We start from the raw sequence: 19486 nt of genomic DNA, 5'->3' as shown, positions 1-19486 counted from the left end.
TCTTCCTAGACAAATAGCCAAAAGTCCAGTTGCTTTTAAATTTCTTTGGGGATAACGGTGTCCTGGACAAATGAGAATATTCACAGGCTTAACAAGAGGATGAGATTGTTATGTTAAAGAACCTCACGTATAGGTGGATGTGTGTCCCCCATGGGTGGTAGGTGGGGTGTGAATGGCCAACAAGGGCAGAGCTGCTCTTGTAGGCCATTAGTATTCAAATGAGACCCTTTGTATGAAGTTTTAAAATCAACGACTTAAGAAAAACTTCAGTCTGAAAGACAATTTCTTATTATGGCAAAATCTGAAATACTATATGTAATGCTAAATTTATCATAAAATCACGCTATCATGCAAAATCCAACACATTTCTGTAAATTTCAGCCACACCAATGTGGAAATTCTGTGTAATTGACAACCATCAAACAGTAAAATTGGAGATATAATTTTACCTGGAATATTTCTGCTGCTTTGGGTAGACTTTTTTTTCAGAATCCATCCATTTTTTTTATTTCTTGGACTTTCACTGCATTTTAAGTTTTTTATATCATAATCCAGACATCTATTTAAAACTTTTAATGCAGGACTACTCTTTTTTATTTCCTTTTTCGTTTCTCTCTAGACTGTGTCCACAGCCTCAGGAAGAAGGCAATAAATGATGTGATGGGGAAGTAACGCCTCAAAGGTTTGAAAGGTTTATTGTTAAGGAATAGTCAGTTGAGTGTAAAAAGAACATAAACACAGTTCTACCATTACTTTGCCTCTTTTCTTGTGGCAGCCTTGTTGCTCAATCGCCTCAAAGCAATGCAAAACGAGAAACGAGAACTTCGGACGTCGTGTGAGGGGGGGCGCGATGCGTGGAACTTGGAAAGAAACGCAACCCTGTGCAGACAAATCATCATCACCACGTGAACGCGTGCGCGCGAGTGAGGATTATTCACCCCCCCCCCCCCCCTCCGGCGACACGCACAGCGCAGCAGCCTCCTGGGACTGTATAAAAGCCCTCAGTCACCAGTCAGGGAGCACGGAGGAAGCTCATTCTCTCAGGTAAGTGAGACGACCGCGCAGACTCAGCCTCATTTCACATCAGCTCTCCGACTGGGCTCATGCTTCATTTTATTCTCTAAAATGCTCAATTAGCCTTCTGCATGGGACTCTGTTTATTTACATCAGTGTGTTTTCTTCTTGTTGTTGCACAAGATTTGTGTTTTTCTTTCTTTTTTTTTTGTAGTTGATGATTTCTGTGTATTTTTGTCATTCAAATTTAGTGTTTTTATATTATTGTTGGTTGTAGCTGACTTTTTTTTGTCTTTATTCCACAGGTGAATCTGTCCAACAACCATGCAGGCTGTAGCTCTGATCCTCGCTCTGGCAGTCATCACTGGTAAGTGTTCTGGTGGTTTTCTCAGGTTTAGCAACAGTAATATGGTTCACTGGATGTGTTTCAGATAACCCATGCTTTCCTCCTGTGCCCATATCAGGCTGCAATGCCCGTGCTGTGCGCCAGGCTGATGCCACCCAGGACCCCTGGGAGGAAACTGTGGATCGTTTCTGGCAGTACATCTCTGACATCAACACAAAAGCCGATGGAGCCCTGGAGAACCTTAAGCTCTCTCATTTCAACAGGGAGCTAGAGTAAGTTCACTTGAGCAATCCCATCTGTCTTTTGTTTTCTCGTTTTCAGTAGACAACGATTCGTTTGCTTCCTCATCTCCTAATACCTTGGTGTTTTCCCAATCATCCTCATCTTCCTCTTCCCAGTTTATACTTACATTGATTATCCTAATCAACCCTCTTATCTTTGCATCTTGTTTGGCTTTTTTCCAGCACTCTGATCACAGACACCATGGCAGAGTTGGCGGTTTACAGAGATGACATCCAGACCAAGCTGGCTCCCTACGCCGACCCCTCCAGTGGTCAGCTGTCTGAGGACCTGCAGCTTCTGGCCACCAAACTGCAGAACGACATGCTGGATGCCAAGGAGCGCAGCAGTGAGTATCTGAATGAGCTCAAGGCCATGTTGGAGCAGAACAACGAGGAAGCCCGCACCCGCATCAGAACCTACAGCAACAAGCTGAAGAAGCGCCTGAACAAGGACACCGAGGGGATCCGCAAGTAAGTAGGGTGGAGGCCGATGATCTTCAAACTTTTTCCTCATCCTGGTGAATGTGAAACCTAAAATGCCTCCATCTTCTTCTCCACCAGCACCGTGGCCACCTACCTGGGTGAGCTCCAGTCCCGCACCACTCAGAACCTCGATGCCGTGAGAGAGCAGGTTGAGCCCTACGTCCACCAGGCCAGCGACACCGCCACCAAGAAGCTGACTGACCTCTCCTCCATTCTGAAGACCCAGGCAGAGGGTCTGGGCCAGCAGCTGGAGACCCAGGCCGAGACCCTCAAGACCCAGATGGAGGCCACAGCCAAGGACCTGCGCACCTCCCTGGAGGGAAAGATCGACGAGCTGACCGAGATGTTCTCTCCCTATGCCACCAAGATCCGCGAACAGCTCGAGACCATCATCGAAAATGTCAAAATCCCCGCCGCCAACTAAAGAAAGACTCTGAGGGGTTTAAGGGTTGTAGATGGTTGGTGGTTGTAGAAGGAGGAATGTGTAATCCACTGATTTCTTTTTACCCTGGAAAAGAGGGGAAGGGGGGGAGTTGAGAGTTACTGATGATATCTTCATTGTGGTTGCTTTAGTGTTCAGAGGAAAGGGGGCTGAAGAGAGGACGAAGGGAGGATGAGGTGCACCTTTTACAGAACAGTCGGCAGATAAACGTCTGTTCGGGTTCTTTCCTGTGCAGTTACCCTCTCTTCTTCTTTTATTGACCCCTCTTTCTCACACTGAACAGAAGCACCACAGCTAATAACAGCCGTCAATACACAAACAGGAGGCAATTATATGTAATATGCTTTGCTTTTCTACTCCAAATTAACTGTTTTTTAGCCCTCTACCCAGGCCCCCTCCCCAAATGTTGTATCACATCTCCTACGTTTTGTTTGGTTGTACATATAACTGCTGTGTTTTGAGCCTTATAGGCAGGGATTCCATCCCCCAAATGAACCAAACACAAGTGTCTCTCATTTCAATAAATGCACTGAATTGTGATGATCAAAAGACTGTGGCATATAACAATGTGTCTTCTGGTTCTTCTTGAACCAATGCTTCAACCACTTAAGTGCCCTCTCTGTTTTGTCTACATTTTTTTGTCGTTGCTGTCGTGCTTCACAGAGAAGTGGAATGTAAAATGACTTGATGCAAATATGACAATCAGTGAGTAAAGTGTAATGCTGCCTGCCTGTTCTTCAGCCTGAGTGTAGAGTGTCCCCTGTGTTTCACATGTCATATGCTGCTCACTATAAGTGCGCTGCCGGTGGCTGCAGTGTGCTGAACAGTGCTGAGTGAATAAAGAACCTAGAAAAGATGCCATGTTTCCACTTGTTTGCTTCTCTGATCAAACGTTTAATGGTATTGTATTATTTAGTGAATAATTGTGAATATAAACAAATAATAACCGTCTAAAATAGTAACTCAGAGAAATAAAGTCGTCAAATGTGAGACTGAGAGGCCTGAGGAACTTTGAGCAAACTTAAAGCAAAATATAAAGGTGATGCAAGGCTGCAGCTTTACCTGCCGTTACATTTGGCAGTCATTGCATAAGTTTACATGGGGTAATTACATACTGTAAGGGCATTTATCTTTTGCACTTTACTGACTGACATATGCATGACATCAGCGGCCCGCCTACATCTTGTAAACTTACTGTTCCCACAGGAATAATTCATCCTGAAGTGAAAAAGAATGGGTATTTTCCTCTCCCTCCCTGCACCTGTACTCCACCCCAACCATCCCTCTTTCTCCATTTGCTCTCCCCATAAGGCCCCCGCCTCCAGCCAAACCATCAGCCCATTTTTCTAGTCCAGACTTGTTAAGATCTGCTCCCAGATCCTTTTCTTTTAAGATCCCAGCACACAGCATTTGGGAACATAATGTGCCCCAGATTGAATTATCTTCATGGTGACACAAGTTCTACCGTTATCTTGGTTTCGTTCACGTTATAACGCACGCTTCAGTGCATTTGTATACACGTATTTGCACGTGCATACCAGTAAGATACATTCATCATAAGCTGCACTGTAGGTGGAAGGGTATGGCCTGCATGTTGTATCCCTCTCTTGGCTGTCAGCTAAAATGAAGGCCATATGGAGAAAAAAGTAGAAAACTTTGGAAGTGAAGTCTTATGACCATTAGAAAATATATACAGTATGTTGCAGCAGAAATATTAGTGGTTCCAGTTCCATTAGTGGCATTAAATGCCAGGGTTTGGTCAAGTTTAGGATTTTCAGCTTGCTACACATCTTGACCTGCCAAGGGAGGGAAAGATGGTCATCATGTGCTAAACTCAGATAACTCGCTCTGGCAGTCATAGTTATGCTCTTCAAACTCAGCAGGAATTTTCCTTTGAAGTGTGGAGCAGAGGCCAGCAGAGGACACCATTTGTCCCTTGTTCATCTCCTCTCCTCTCCTCTGACCCCTCCACTTGAATCCATGCTGCATGAAGATGCAGCTGTGTTTTCTTTTTTGGAAGATTAAGTAAACTATGTTTGCTTCATAAAGAAACACAAACACCGCTAAGAACAGGCCGCACATTATAAAAGATTATTTTAAATCACAGAGCTTGTGATTACTCAAGAACTGCTTCAAGACATTTTTAACTAAGGACAAGAAACAGATGAGGGTAATTATGATGATAATAAAATAAATGGACAGGAAGGTTTTATTGTAATTTTCAAAGGGGGGCTCACAGTGGCCTGCGGGGTCTGAGACATCTATCACATAACTGTACTGTCCATAGTGTGGATCCCACTGTGTACCTTTATTTGTTGTACTCCCACCTCTCTCTGTTCCTACATTTCATGTCCAGAAATAGAAGCAAAATACAAAAACAATAGAAAAATATTTACAGTAGTAATGTACTGCTGTTTTTTCCTGACAGATGTGTAATTAATAGCACTGCAAAACACCCTAATGGTTGAACAACAAAACATGTTTACCCATTCTATCTGTGTTAAAGGGCATTGCATGTAAAGTGAAAGAGTGACTAACACTATGACTGAGGTGTCTGTCCTATGAAATCACCTCTTTCAGGAACCAGTGTTTATTTTGAAACTCAGACAAGTGAAACTCCTACACTGTACTGTCCTTTGCTGTGAGGATCAGACATGGATGGCAAAAACAGGAAAACCACAAGCATCCTGCCAGGTCAGCACTTCTGCTCCGTCTGCTCCTATAGGGTGTCTGCACTCTGAGCACTGCCCAGAAACAAGCAGACAAAAGTCCCAGCAAATTAGCAGGTGCTATCTAGCCCATGACTGCTAGTAACCCCTCCAAAAACACCCCTGGAGAGATTTTACCTCCCATTACAACCCCCTCTCTTTTCTCCATCCTCTCCCTCCCCTTCAAAGTTGGCACACAACATCATTCACAACAGGAGCCCTGGGCCAAACACAAAAACAGCCTTTTTGTAAGCTTGTTATTGCAAATTGGGAGCACGCAAGACGTGCACTTTCACGCCCTGTGCCTCCTACAATTATTCAAGAGGAGCTTATATGCACGCAAGCACAAGCTCATACATAAACCCAGTGGCCACTCCATGACAAAAGAGATGGAGATTTAGTCTTTCGGAGGTAATGTGTGAGTGTTGAGGCATGCGGAGGCTCATTTAACACCATTGTAGGCCATTCATCATAGCAGTAGCACCTCATAGGCCAGGTCATCAGCAACAAATGGGCATTTGGCCTTTTGTAGACTGGTTGGTGTGAAAACAGATATATTAAGTGGTGATGAAGCCTTAAACTATCAGACACAGACTTCCTGGCTCTAACTCAGGTCACCATTGTAATGAGGGGTTACTATGGTTCATGCAGCTGTACTGTTTTCTGGTGCAGGCTAACTTAAAAGATGGACCACATATGGCTCTGTCCGACTTGCTTCCCTTTTAAGAAAGGGAAGGTCTGGATAAGAGAGACATCAAATGAGGCAATGAAAATCTCGACAGAGCGGTAAATAGAAAAATACATCAAGACAAAATAGGACATTGCATCAGTTTGCGACTTCTGCATTCACATGGTAAGGTTCAGAAATGTAGGTCTTGTGATTGAGGAATTATTATACACATTTCATTTCATTTATTTAAACAAATGTGCAGTGGTGGAAGTGCACGGTTTACATTTTATACTTATTTATACTTACTTTCTCCACCACAACTCAGAGAGGAACATTTTACTATACTTATTGACAACATTTATTTACAGGCAGTACATGATTATTTTTGCATACATGTTAATGCTTCAGTCATAATTACTGAATACTGACCCATATTCACCCAAGGACCATTAATGCATTTACTTTTGGAATTCTCAATATATTGGTACTAATACTTTACATAGTAGAAGTTTAAATATAAACTTGTGTTTAATGCTACTTTAACTCATGTTAAGTATCTCAATAATTATTCTGTCACTGCAAAGGTACAAAAGAGTAAAAAAAAACAACAACAACATACAGGGGCATGGTAGAGAAAAAACAAATAAGTTTTAAAGAAACCACATGATCATGATTCTGCCTGTTCTCAAGCCTGGGAGAGTTAAGGCTGATCCTGTAGTGGACTCTGTCTCACCACATCAGTCTAGCTGCTTGACATCGAAACCTTGATAACCTATTATCACTAAATGCGTGGCTGTTTGACACGGAGACAGCACTTGGCCAACTCTTCAGATTCAGATGAGCCTCCAAACAGCTGAGGTCCATTTGTAAAAATGCTATCAGTGTTGAACTATGATCCCTCTACATTGCATCTCAGCTTATCTATCAACGCCACTGTTGCTCAGGGATAAACTCTGGACCCTTGCGGATCATCACCAAACTGAGATCTCTTAAATATCACTCATTGCACTATTCAATTCAATTCTATTCAATTCCCACTATTCTCTGTGAATTGTGTATGATTGATGATTAGACACAGTGCACAGAGTGATCTAATCTAGGTCACCACTGTGCTGCATATCACACAATCTTACAGCATAATGTAAGCAGGCAGATACCTTTGTACAAGGTTGCTGTTTTCAGGGGCATATCTATCATTAACAGTATCTCTTAATGAAATCACATTGGTGCTGATCAATAAAGGGGGAAGAGACACGTCAAGGTTACCACGTGTACATGTTGACCTAAAGTCTGCTGTTGTGCGTCACCCTGCTGGAACCGAGGGGGCTTATAAAGAGGAACACAAATAGGCGCTCAAACACACTCGATTTTGTTTCTCCTCTGAGACGGAAAACTGAGGTATGTTTTACATTTCATTTGTCATCACTCCAAGAGCTGAAGATAGAATTTGTTGCTTTATTAACTAGGCTATGGGAAGCCAACGCAGAAACTTGTAGCTTAATAACAAGGACATAACTTCAACTATATTTACTCCAAAGTTTTGCTCGAACCTGATGTAAGTTAGTTTTTAGGTAAAAATCAACGGCAAATATCAAATAGCAAGTGAAGCTTGTATGTTATTTAATGTTTGAGATCTGAACGTAAAGGGAGCTGTCCCCCCTTCTGTGGTGCTGACACATGGGGGCACTATTTTTAAAAGACAATGAGTGAATGTATTTTTGATCCTTCTGCCATGGACATGTCTTTGTATGCAGAATGCCTGAATTAAACAGCAAACTGTCCTCTGTTCCTCCTCAGAAAGTCACAGCCAAGATGAAACTGTATCTTGCCCTTGCCGTGCTGATGCTGGCTTTTGTCGCTTACACAGGTGTGGTATCACTTAATATGGCCTCTAACGTCCCTTCTGCGGGTTTTCTTCTTCCATGTTGAGTAGACTGTAACTTGTCCCTGTATCTGTCCCTTCCACTGACCTGCAGAGGCACAGGATGCACAGGGTGGCATCGAGGAGTCGTTTGCCAGGTTTACCGAACAGGTGAATGAGTTGGGCAGGGACTGGGCCGCGAAGGCCAAGACCACCTTTGAGGGCATACAACAGAGCGAATTTGCACAGACCTCCAGGTAGGTACACCTGCAGGAAATAAGTTGAGTCACATCAAACACTCATAACTTTCTGCTTTAACACAAACAACATTTGTCTGTTTTCTCCACAGAAACTGGTTCCAGGAGCAGTTTGAGAAGGTCAAGTCCCAGCTGTCCAAGTAAATGAGCAGATTGGTTCATGTCTTCAGTCTAACCACCCACACCCACCTCAGCACCCACCTTTGACAGCTGACCTCTTCACTCTGGCCCTCGTGTTGGGACTCTCACATGACACATGTCATATTGCTCTGCTATCCAGACTCAGTTGTTACAGTTTCTCTCTGAAAAAGAGACTTTTTTTGTGGTAATTAGAATGTAATCGTTTAGTAGGGGCAATGTAAGAAAAGTGCCTCAAAGTCAACAAAAAAATAAAATGTTTTCTTTTTTTTTTTTTTTTTTACATACATTTTGTACATGTATGAATATTTATCAATGTAAAGACATCAAGAACGTTTTGACATAAATAAATGAACAATTCTGATCCATGTCTGTTTGGCCTCCATACTGTATGTTTAACAAATGACTTTTAATGAATTACTTGTGAAGCCGTTTTTACATCCATTACAGAACTCCAAAAATCTTCTTGATTATATTGATTAAAATTGAAGAGTTAATATTATTATTATTATTATTCATTTTCAAAACTGGTTAAAGGGAAACCTCATGGTAGACATCAGTCTGAACTCAGGCCATCTATCAGATGGGTGGATTTATTTATTTCAACAGATTGGTTTTACAGGTGGAAAATGTAATCAACATGAATAATGATTCTTTGCTTTCTCTACATTACACATAGATTTTCTTGATTTAATGAATCTACGTATATTTACAAGAACCTTATCCACATATCAATACAACTCATTGAAGTTGGAATATCAACAGGATTTACTTGGGAATACACTGTTTCCAGATCATTTTAGTGTATCTACTAATATGTACTTGTGGGAATACATTTATGGGAATAAAAATGATGAGGTGTTAATAGATACTCAGGTTGAAATGGTTCCAGTATGTGGAGGATCCAGATGCCCATCTAAAGTTCTGTCAATTAATCAGTTTCTGAATGAATAAATGTGTCTGTTGCAACTGACATCAACTGATATCACTTAATTGAAGAATAGCTTGAATAATAGCATCAAACAGATAATTGTTTATTTGTGTCAATAGTTTGTACCAAAGGGCAACCGCCAACATGGCTGCTTTTCTGACATTTCACAACTCCCGGGCTAAAGTCACTGTTTATGCTGGGTTAATGATCTACCAGTTGTCCCAGTTCACTGAAATGAAATGTGTTTCAGTGAAGGGAACAGAATGACAGAGTTCAGCAGCTGTGACAGAGGTCACAGACGGCACAGACATTAATCATGTTGCATCAGCTGTCTGGGCTGAAATTCTCTTTAAAGTACTTTCACTTTGATTAGTTAAAGACATGACAGAAGTGAAGTGCAAGCGCAGCTTTTTTATTGAGAGGGAAGTGCACTGCAAATGTTTTTGCTGAAATGAAAGCAACTGGATCCCGATGAAGCTGTAAGACAAATTTAAGCCCTGAATTAAAGCTGTGAGAAGTGATGAACAGGCCTTTGCATTCCTGCTGCTGTAAAGGGAGTGGAGGTCGGCTGGTCCAAGTGGACATGCGTTGCAGTGAAGTTAGCATCAAGTGACCGTTAGAGTGTAAAACATGACATTTCCTGCTGCCACAAGGGGGTGCTATGATTAAAACCAGATATGGCTTTTATAAAACATAGAAAAGTTTGAAACAATTTGGACCATGATTGAAATTTATCGGTGCCATGATTTGGTACAAGACCCCCATTGAAATGTTTTTTGTGCTGCAACTGAAACATCCTCCCTCCCCATGAGCCCCTAAAACATATTTTAGTGTTTGTGTTTAGTAAGTCTCGTGAGTTTTCAAGCATCTTTAGGCTTTAAAAAAAGTTGTGCATTTACACTGAGAAGAAGAAGCTGCATCAGTAACACCAATGAGCATTAATATCATTTGCACCAAAGTGAAGTGAAGTGTGAAGTATTTGCTGCTCAAATTGGAAAAGTTAATGTAAGACTAAAACAGAAGATTTGATGTTGCTATTAGGTGGTGCTATGGCTATAACCAAGCATGGACATGCAGATGTAGCCAGAGCAGGATTCTCATCAAACATTTTTGTTTCAGTCACATCACTTCTCACGCCCTGACGAAGACCGTCTGGTCGAAACCGGTCCGCGTCTCAATTGAGATATGCCCTAAATAAAATAAAGGCTTTTTAAAGAATTCCTTGGCTCTGTCGGAGTGCCTGAAGTAAGCGTTTCACTTTTGCTTTTTCTATTTTTGTTTCAGTTTTGGCCAGTTTGTACAATGCATGCTGGAGTTATAGCAAGTTTAATAAAATTTTGGCTGTCAAAAATGGAAAATCAAAGAAACAAACAACAAACAAAATATAGATATAGTCCGTATACGCTTTGGCACACTTAGGCCCTAAATAAATTAATTCAAATGTGTTTTTACCTTGAAGTATTACATTTTATTGAACTAGTTTATTCTTTATATGAACTAAATACATGTGCGCTTAATGTCCAGTTTATTTAGCACATCCAGATAAAACTGATACAGTCTAATAGAACAACCCTCTAATAAATACTAATAACAGACTGTCATTTTTTGGCGATATTGTACTGTAATACTTATGAGCTCCTGATACTTTGTTTACCTAATTAATATCAATGAGGGTAGCTTAACTAGGTAGGTTAACTGACTAAAACACCACTTATAATCACATACAATAGAACAGCAACACATTTTCTTGCACTCTGTACAGTGATGTAAGGGTGAGTCAGCACCTTTCTGGCATAGTTTGAATAAAATTTGAGCATTATAAGCTTCATTATGGGTTTATTGCAGGGCTGTTGCACGAGATTGCATTAGTTTTAGCAAGGTGTAGCTATTAAAATGTCACAGTCCTAATAATGCAAATAAAACCGGCCTAAATTATGTAAGCTGCGCGCACGGTCTCTCTCTCTCTCTCTCTCTCTCTCTCTCACACACACACACACGTACGCACACAGCTTAAAATCTGTAGCACAGTTCAGATGAACCCAATGCACAATATGGAGACAAATAAAAATGTTGGTCCCAGCTGTTTAGACAGCTGTGAGAGCAGGTTTGTAAATGCAACACAGCTATGAACTTTCATCTCAACATTGGTGTTGAGTCCTTTTCATTCAGAACATGCAGTGAGCACAGAGCCTAAGCAGTGAAAAGAGGACATTGATTTTGTGGTGGACTCTGTTCACAAAACTGCTTTGCTTAGCTAAAAATGTTTATTTAGTCACCCCCGCCACCCACCACTCCCCCCCCACCCTTCTCCCCGTCCTGACTAAAACCCATTATCTCTCCTGCTAGAACAGAGACTTTGACTGGCCTGTATACATATCAAATGGGACCGAGATATCAGAACCAAAGGGCATTTGGACAGCTATTGAACTCTAATGCTAATGTTGATCTTAAAGAGATATCAGAGTTTAGAGTTCACAATCTAAAAAGCATTTCTTCACTTTGATTCTAACTTTAATACAGCAAATATTTAACAGGCTAAAGAAAAACAAATAACACAAATATCTGCAGTGGGTAAAACAAACAAAATCAACTTGCACATTACACTCTGAGAATATTGGATCAAAGCTGCCTACAACTTCTTTATCTTTGACATCTATGCTATCTTAGGTAATGCAACTCCTCTGCATTTTCAGGATTTACTTATACATGAAAACATCATAACATGTAGACTGTGAGGGATAAAGTGGCTCTGTACTGCAACACCATTTTAGTCAGAGCTGTGGCTTTACCCTGAGTTTGTCAATAAAACGTGATGAAGCACAGGAAAAACAACAGGTTGAATGGTCATCCGATCAGGACCAATGTGCACACTCTTGCAGTCACCTAATACAAATAAAGTGGCTTGATAACACTTGTTTCATTCAACTTCTGTTGACCAGAGTCAGGAGAAAAGGTAAAATGTCCTTCTTTACTCTTTACATGTTTGTTGATGAACACACAATTAATTTGATTTTGAAATCTGAGATTTGATCTTATTCTGTGATTGTTTTTGACAATTGTGACAAAAGGACAGAATTGAAAGGAAACAAATTGTGCTCTCTGACAGATGCAAACCAAACTGCTTGTTTTTGGTCTCATCTTATTAATGCAAGGTATGACTTGTAAAAAATATTTTATGTCTTCAGTCCTTTATGTCTGAACTGTTCTACACTTTCATCTTTTCTCATCCTGACTAACGACCATTCTTCTGCTTTTTAGCATGTGGGCCACTCTTGGCCCAGACAGTGACCCCACCAGAGGCTGACTCTCCAGGAATCCTGCAGAGGCTGGCTGACAGGACCAGGTATTTCTCAATGCACCTTGCTCATCAACAACTCATTAAAGCTTGTCTGTAAATTTCTACTTATCAGAAAAAAACATTTTTTATTTGTGTAAACAGTAACACTGCGTCTGTGTGTCTCTGTGACTATTTGTGTACTTGTGCTTCACATAGGGATGCAAAAACTGCAGTTCATGCTCTTGGGTCAACAGCGGTGGGCTTTATTGGTGCTTACTATGAAGACCACGTCCAACCACTGTATAATTCCTATCTTGGATGGCGCTTTGATATCCAAAACTCCATCTTGGACAGGATCCAGACAACCATTGACAACTACAGGCCATTAAAAGCAACTGACCAAACTACTCATTAATAAGGAAAAAGCTTATGCAACATGTCACTTGAATTCTGATCATGTCTCAAGTTTTTGCCAGGCTGTGATGGTTGTGTCACAAAACAACAGAATCTAACACATTTATAATAAAGGTTTTCAACAGACCGGCTCCTGTTATTTGTTATTCGTCCTGCAAGCAAGAGAAAGAGAAGGAAAAATCACAAGAGGGAATAGTTATGATAAGAATGTGAATTCACTAACATTATCAGGAAAATATAATACAATCATTTATATATCACTATACTACTATATTACTATTACTAATAATACTATGAATCATGCAAATACATTGAACAGTTACATCCAGTCCACTTCCTTTGAGTGGTGATACATTGATTACTTTCGCTGTTGCTGTGCTGTAGTTCTGTTAACTAAAATCAAGAATTAGGGCAAATGGAAAACTAAGAATGAGGCAGAGTGCAAAGAGAGAGATATCACTCTACTTGCAGTCCATCTCTGGGTATAAGGGTGAAAGGTGAGGGCACAAATCCCAGAATGCATTGCTCTGGGTTCAGGACAGTGTGTCAGGACAGGCCCCGGTTGATTGACCTGCTGACCATTTGACTCTGATCTGTGTCTGAGCAGACTTTATAATGTAATTAAGACTTGATGTAAAAGGAGAGCTGATTACCAACAGATAACCCAATCAACAGCCTTTATTCATTTATTTTATGTAGTATCTTTGATCAAAGCTGGAAACAATGGGCTCTTTTTTCTTTCTTTTGCCCTCAGACACGTGATGATTATGACATGCATGCACTTGGAGATTTTGCACAACACACGACTTATGCGATATCAGGAGGGCTCTGAGTGCATCGCCATATGAATACAGATAAACTTACATTTAAGGAACGTTGCATAACCACGAGTCATATTTCCACATACAGTGTTTAAAGTGAATATCATGTACACTGGACTTTGTTTAGGTGAACGTGTGTGTGGGTGTGGGAGTGAGTGTGTGTGTCTGAGTGTCTGTGTGCGTGCATGTGGATGTGCTCGTGTGTGTGTGTAGGTGTGTGTATGCTCATCAGATGACGTTTGTTTGCAGTCCCCCCCTATATCATCCTGTCCAGATGTGAGGTCCGAGTTACAGACAACTCGCTTTCAGAGAAGACTGTCACTTCTTGGATCTGTACATCCAACACAACAGCAGGTAAGTGCCTCTGCTTCTCACTGCTAAAGCACCAGCTTCTCCTCTGAAGCCCCTTCTGGGCAGATTGCACTGAAACATCAACTTTCTAGGACATTTAAAAGTTTGACTTTTTCTGCTCTCTGCAATTTCATCAACTTGTCTTTCATCTTTAAGCATTACATTTGTCAAATATGTAAAATAATATTGATACCTCCTCATGGGCAGTTCCTCTGTAAGTTCTTCTTTTTTATGTTTTGTTTCAGACATGAACGCAAAGTACGTCGTGGCACTGATCCTCGCTCTGCAGGGTAAAGCAAAAAATTCCAATGCATTCTGAATACTTCCAGTGAATGAATTACATGTTTGAATGAAATATAGTAAAGCAGGACTATCGTGTGACTGTAAAGAATAGAAAATATTACACAAAAAACATTCAGAGAGACTTATATGTAAATGCAATTTTTTTTCAACTTTGTTTTGAAAAAACACTAAAAGTCCTACATGTTTTTATTGCATTCAGTAAATTGCAATATCTTATTGGATACTGTTGCATGCTGTCTCCTGCACTGCTTTATGTGTGGCTTAGATCAAGTTAAAAACAGATTTTTAAATGAGACAGTGTAACTGAAGCAGTCATCATTTTACACACTGAACACTGGTTCATAGACTTGATTTTAGACAAAATTATGAGAAACTAAGAGTTGCAAAGGAGTTTTTGTTTGGCTTTCAAAGAACACTTGCACATAAACTAATAAATAGTTGCTTTGATAATTCTTCCAATGCTATAATTTCTGTAGATTGCTCTATGAAATGAACATGTCTTGATGATATTATGATCTATTCTGATCTGATTTTTACAGCATCGATTCTAGCATTAAAAAAAAAATGTCTTATTTTCCTTCAGTCTCCATGAGCCTGTGTGAGATCCCTGCACCATCCCAGGAACTGGTTGACAAGTACGATTCATTGAAATCCGTGTTCTTCAAGAGGCTGATGAATGCTTTTGATAAGGTGTCGCACAGCTCAGTCGTGGAGAGCCAAAGGGAGGCTATCAGGGCTTATGCCGGCGATGTGCAGACCAGGCCCGAGCTCAGTGCCGCCGCCAAAGTGGCCAGGTGAGTGTTATTCAAAGAACAGTCTTTCCAGGAAAGACCCTGTAGATGTTGCTGGGGAAACTGTTGTGTTAAAAAGCAATGTCAGCTAGAAATCTCCTTTAAATAATTTTTCTTTCCCCTAATTTTGTGTAGTGCCCTGGGTGAGGAGGCACTCCCTCTGTTGGACAAGGCCCGCTCATCAGCGCTGGGTATGTACGAATACTACCTGCGCCCCTACGTCGGCGACAGCCTGAGTCACGGCATCGACCACATCAAGGTCTACCTGGACAAGTATCTTCCCTCTGAGTAAAGAAGACCATCTCTAGCAAGTCACCTGCCAGCAACTTGTCATAGATGATAGCTCATAGAAACTACACCACTTTAGGCTGAGAAGAGCAATGCACAATGCAAATACAATCGTTTGCCAAACTTGTCAACATCACCTATGCAATTGTGCATGTACAGTATTTTGTGTTTGATACACTAACCAAAGTCTATGTGTGATTGTGTATGTATATGTGTGAATGTGTTCAATAAAATGAACTGGAAACTATTTGAAATGTGCTTTCATTAAGAGATTGAGGGGTTTACTTCCACACATACTATCATAAAGCTTTATTTGTGTGGCATAAGTGAAGATATTATTTTATGACCCAAGTTGTTCAAGGCTCCACCACTCACCAAGTTGTATAATATACATACATATTTCAATTGAGCTACAAAACTCCACATCTTAATTTGATGCCACATAAATGAATTAAACATTATAGGCCTGGTTTATGAGCTCAGCCTCCATTTTGATAAAATGGAGCTGTAATCTAAAATGAATGTTTTACACTATTAGTGATGGCAAAACCCACTGAATTATTAAACACAGAAACTAATGATAAGACATGAGAATGTCTCATATTTTTAACAGGAATATTTCGTCATCTTTACACTGAACACAGTGAACAGAGCTCTTGAACCTCAGGCTCAGTCTGAAGTTATCCCATCCTGAAATTATGAGTGCGTCTCCCTGACCACAGTGAAACAGGCACATGGATGATTCCTCCTGAAGTGTTACTTTCCTTGGAGCAAAGGTGACAAAGACAACTTAACTTCTCAGTGTTGGCACAGCAATCTCTTTATCTATTTACTGTTAACAGATGCTCTGAGTGGGCCAGGTCTGAGGACAGTTTGAATCATGGCATTTTGAATGAGCAAAATGCAGGATGCGCAGTAGCGTTTTTATATTTCTGTAACTGTAACATTATTATTTCTGTTTTTTCTTTTCTTTTCTGCAATTTGATTCCAACTGTGTAATAACAGTGTATGCAACAGACAAAAGAGCTCATGATTGTGTCTATGTTGCTGTAAGTACTGACGGTGCTGTCACATCACGGAGTAGTGATCGCCTCCGGCTACGGAGATCACTGAGCAAAGAGTCATCACAGCACTGAATCAGCTGGATTAAATCAAAACTGTCTGAATCCCACCGCTGCCCACAGCTGTCCTCAGACTGACCTGAGCTCTAAGGTCACAAGCAATATGACACGTGAGGCTGGTGACACATGATTGGCTGGGCTGTTTATTCAGGACTCTTAGGAACATGTTGCCTTTCCAGAGAAAAGAACTGCTGAAAAACACCAGTCAGGTCCAAACTTGGACAAAACCATCACTTTTTGTAAATATGCACAGTGATAATGCAAGTAGCTGGGAACCTCACAAACTAAATAATATATATAACTAAATAAATATAAAAATATGCTCTTGAGTCACTGAAAAGGCTTACATAGATTTAAAAGCATGCGTATTTGTTAGGACTTTCTATTGAGTAGAACTGTAGAATATTTTTTGCTCTAATAACCAGAGACATTATTAACCACCAATATGTAAATTTCAAGGCTAAACAATCAAAGAATACAACTGTAAAAAATGAATTGGTAAAACTTTATTATAATTACACACTATTAAGCAATAGTTAAGCATTAATAAATACTGAATTCTTCATTTCTAATGCATGAATACTCATTAGTATGCAGTTTATAGATAAAGTTAGTGCTTATCAATGATGAGTAAAACATTTTTAACTATGTTTTTAAACTACATACTAATGAGTATTCATGTGTTATTAATGATGAGTTCAGTATTTAATGCTTAACTAATGCTTAATAGTGTGTACTTATTATAAAGTGTCACCAATGAATTACCTTAGACAGGATGTAGAGCACAAAATATGATTATTGTATTATTCATTTATTTCCAATTTTAGTTGTAATGTTAACATTTTGATGAGTGTATCCAAACTATTGAAAATGAAATTATATAATTTTTCTATTCCTGATTAAGACCACGGTGATGAGTGGAAGTAGTTCAGGGATATTTTACATAAAGAGTAAAAGTGTGTGTCTTACACTCCTTCTCCCCCAAAACAATACTTGATACATCAAGTAAAGCTGGCCTAAATATGGCATGACCTGATTTAGACCAGATGACGTGTTCAACACACTCTAGACTTAGCTCTTTAAAGGACTTAGGACTATTGTAATGTGCCATGAACGCATCATCTCCGTTATGCAAGTAACAAGTTCGTCCTTACTGAGGTTGTGAACTGGGCGTACAATGGAGTACAATTTTTTGCACTAATGAACTACTTTATTGATCGATAGAACACAACTGACGGTAGTGCATTAATTAACAAAGTCAAACCCTGATGACGTTTAAAGCACATTTTTGATGCCTCCATCATCCTCATGTTTACGTAGATAATGATGTCTGTTTAATCAAGACACAATGTGACACATACCTGGACAACAGTGAGGGTTTATCTCCCACAGAGTGCACTTTGGCTCTGGGAGCGACAAGTCAACACATTTACTCTCCTATATAAACTGGCTGGGCAAGCGGTGCCTCTTACTTTGTTTTCTTCACCCGGGTCATTTCTGGAGAGGCATACAGTGAGTACGGCTACTTCTGCTTCATTTAGTCTTGAAATGCATGAATGTAGCTCTGGTTATCAGACAAGTTGGAAGAGAATTAATTCGTCGTTTGGTGTAAGCTTTGTGTATAATAGAGCTGAGGGGCAGAGAGTGTTTTGTTTTCGTGCTAGATAAGAAAAAGCCTCAGCAGACTCTTCATACATAGACAATTTATATGAAAACATATGCACTGTATCAGCTACACATGAGTGGATGAAACCTATGACAACATCTCACCCTAGTGGATAAAAGAGGTAAACTTTAAATGTCTCTTCATACTCTTTCCCCTACAGGTGCGAGTGACATAATGAACAAGCTGCTGGTCGTCACTGTGCTTGTTGCACTCCTCGCTCTTAGTAAGTGGATTCTCCAATGAAGAAGCTGAATTCAAAACAGAAATAAATAAACGATAGAAAGATAGATCTGGTATTCTTGATAATATGGGATGCCCTTTGACCCATCTAACCTGGTTTTTCCATTCCACAGGTGCTGAGAGCTTCCGTGTGCCGAGGCAGACGCAGGAGGAGCCGGGGACTCTGAGCAAGATCGCAGATAAGTTCAAGACCCTCTATGACAGTTCTGTCAACACTGCCAGCGGATACCTGGAAAGCATCAAGGGCCTGAAGCTGGAGGAGAAGGCAAAGTAAGAGACCTTAAATGCAGACTGGAGATTTTTAAAAGTGTGAACTCATTTTTTGTCCCTCTCCTTAAATGTGTCCTTCTGTGTTGCCCGCAGGAACATTTACACTGAAACTACTACAGTTGTGAGCACATACTCTGGCATTCTGCAGGACCAGATTTACCACCTCTTCTACTCCCAGTAGAACAAAAACTGATTCCCAATGACCTCAGCCACCGTCTCCTACAGCGTAAAAAAACTTTAAAGCTTCCCACAAAAGGCTTAAGTATTATTTGATATCATGAACTTTGCCATATCTCACCTCATCCAAGCATCAGAACCTCAAACAGCATCTTCAGAAATAATGGTACCCAGCACTCTGTCTGGTGCTTTCGTGGGCCACTGTGCCAGTGGTGCATGATGATAACCTCCCAGCAGGGACTGCAATCCTCTGAAAAAAAAGAAAAGAAAAAAAGAAAAGAAACGGCTTGCACCGAGGAAACTGCACAGAAACAACTTTGCAAGCACAGGAAAAGGAGCAACTATTTTCTCCATGAGTCTCCAAATTATAACACACCGGCCATAAAAAAGCTTGCCATCAATTAACTGATCGATCACCACTTCATAGTTGACTTGTAATGGTCACCCCACCTCTGAATGAATTGAAATATTTGTGTCTTGTCTTGAAATAAAACATTTGTACAAAAAAACCCTGCTGTACGTGGTTGATAACCATAGGCGGCGCTAGGGCAGAAGGAATGGGGAAGCTACGGGACAAAAAAAAAAAAGAAAAAGAAAAAAAAGTCTTTACCCAGGCAGATATACTGTAGCCTATAT

The 19486-nt window shown here is 40.4% G+C and overlaps 5 protein-coding genes across 6 annotated transcripts; all 5 read left to right on the top strand.

The window, feature by feature from the left end:
• Nucleotides 1-1331: 1331 nt before the first annotated feature.
• On the top strand, nt 1332-3422 carry apoeb (apolipoprotein Eb). Its single transcript, XM_085801137.1, has 4 exons — nt 1332-1381; nt 1479-1632; nt 1825-2112; nt 2203-3422. The coding sequence occupies exons 1-4, from the start codon at nt 1339-1341 to the stop codon at nt 2546-2548; spliced, it is 831 nt and encodes a 276-aa protein (XP_085657263.1). The 5' UTR covers nt 1332-1338; the 3' UTR covers nt 2549-3422.
• Nucleotides 3423-7253: 3831 nt separating this feature from the next.
• apoc1 (apolipoprotein C-I) lies at nt 7254-8568 on the top strand. Of its 2 annotated transcripts, none has more exons than XM_085801136.1 (4): nt 7254-7342; nt 7742-7811; nt 7921-8062; nt 8155-8568. In XM_085801136.1, the coding sequence occupies exons 2-4, from the start codon at nt 7757-7759 to the stop codon at nt 8204-8206; spliced, it is 249 nt and encodes an 82-aa protein (XP_085657262.1). In that variant the 5' UTR covers nt 7254-7342; nt 7742-7756; the 3' UTR covers nt 8207-8568. The 2 variants fall into 2 exon arrangements, with proteins under 2 accessions (XP_085657262.1, XP_085657261.1); XM_085801135.1 differs by having other exon boundaries at nt 7287-7342; nt 7742-7816; nt 7923-8062.
• Nucleotides 8569-11955: 3387 nt separating this feature from the next.
• apoc4 (apolipoprotein C-IV) lies at nt 11956-12949 on the top strand. The gene is made up of 4 exons (XM_085801151.1): nt 11956-12084; nt 12238-12283; nt 12390-12474; nt 12625-12949. Exons 2-4 carry the CDS (start codon nt 12238-12240, stop codon nt 12821-12823), a joined length of 330 nt encoding a protein of 109 aa, XP_085657277.1. The 5' UTR covers nt 11956-12084; the 3' UTR covers nt 12824-12949.
• Nucleotides 12950-13953: 1004 nt separating this feature from the next.
• On the top strand, nt 13954-15623 carry apoa2 (apolipoprotein A-II). Its single transcript, XM_085801150.1, has 4 exons — nt 13954-13997; nt 14240-14284; nt 14881-15091; nt 15224-15623. The coding sequence occupies exons 2-4, from the start codon at nt 14242-14244 to the stop codon at nt 15378-15380; spliced, it is 411 nt and encodes a 136-aa protein (XP_085657276.1). The 5' UTR covers nt 13954-13997; nt 14240-14241; the 3' UTR covers nt 15381-15623.
• A 2344-nt stretch (nt 15624-17967) lies between these two features.
• On the top strand, nt 17968-19266 carry apoc2 (apolipoprotein C-II). Its single transcript, XM_085801134.1, has 4 exons — nt 17968-18009; nt 18324-18386; nt 18517-18673; nt 18767-19266. The coding sequence occupies exons 2-4, from the start codon at nt 18338-18340 to the stop codon at nt 18852-18854; spliced, it is 294 nt and encodes a 97-aa protein (XP_085657260.1). The 5' UTR covers nt 17968-18009; nt 18324-18337; the 3' UTR covers nt 18855-19266.
• The last annotated feature ends 220 nt before the right edge of the window (nt 19267-19486 follow it).

The sequence above is a fragment of the Trachurus japonicus genome, chromosome 16 (assembly GCF_045865225.1).
Source record: "Trachurus japonicus isolate A0001 chromosome 16, Traja_1.0".
NCBI lineage: Eukaryota > Metazoa > Chordata > Actinopteri > Carangiformes > Carangidae > Trachurus > Trachurus japonicus.
This window is presented reverse-complemented; position numbering and strand designations above follow the sequence as displayed.

Bases quoted from the DNA above. Each gene is read 5' to 3' on its own strand.
- apoc2 (XM_085801134.1), top strand. From the start codon at position 18,338: ATGAACAAGCTGCTGGTCGTCACTGTGCTTGTTGCACTCCTCGCTCTT. The intron at 18,387-18,516 runs GTAAGTGGATTC...TCCATTCCACAG, and splicing joins TGTTGCACTCCTCGCTCTTA to GTGCTGAGAGCTTCCGTGTG. The intron at 18,674-18,766 runs GTAAGAGACCTT...TGTTGCCCGCAG, and splicing joins AAGCTGGAGGAGAAGGCAAA to GAACATTTACACTGAAACTA.
- apoc4 (XM_085801151.1), top strand. From the start codon at position 12,238: ATGCAAACCAAACTGCTTGTTTTTGGTCTCATCTTATTAATGCAAG. The intron at 12,284-12,389 runs GTATGACTTGTA...TCTGCTTTTTAG, and splicing joins TCTCATCTTATTAATGCAAG to CATGTGGGCCACTCTTGGCC. The intron at 12,475-12,624 runs GTATTTCTCAAT...TGCTTCACATAG, and splicing joins AGGCTGGCTGACAGGACCAG to GGATGCAAAAACTGCAGTTC.
- apoa2 (XM_085801150.1), top strand. From the start codon at position 14,242: ATGAACGCAAAGTACGTCGTGGCACTGATCCTCGCTCTGCAGG. The intron at 14,285-14,880 runs GTAAAGCAAAAA...ATTTTCCTTCAG, and splicing joins ACTGATCCTCGCTCTGCAGG to TCTCCATGAGCCTGTGTGAG. The intron at 15,092-15,223 runs GTGAGTGTTATT...AATTTTGTGTAG, and splicing joins GCCGCCGCCAAAGTGGCCAG to TGCCCTGGGTGAGGAGGCAC.
- apoc1 (XM_085801135.1), top strand. From the start codon at position 7,757: ATGAAACTGTATCTTGCCCTTGCCGTGCTGATGCTGGCTTTTGTCGCT. The intron at 7,817-7,922 runs GTATCACTTAAT...TGACCTGCAGAG, and splicing joins TTGTCGCTTACACAGGTGTG to GCACAGGATGCACAGGGTGG. The intron at 8,063-8,154 runs GTAGGTACACCT...TTTTCTCCACAG, and splicing joins GAATTTGCACAGACCTCCAG to AAACTGGTTCCAGGAGCAGT.
- apoeb (XM_085801137.1), top strand. From the start codon at position 1,339: ATGCAGGCTGTAGCTCTGATCCTCGCTCTGGCAGTCATCACTG. The intron at 1,633-1,824 runs GTAAGTTCACTT...GCTTTTTTCCAG, and splicing joins CATTTCAACAGGGAGCTAGA to CACTCTGATCACAGACACCA. The intron at 2,113-2,202 runs GTAAGTAGGGTG...CTTCTCCACCAG, and splicing joins GACACCGAGGGGATCCGCAA to CACCGTGGCCACCTACCTGG.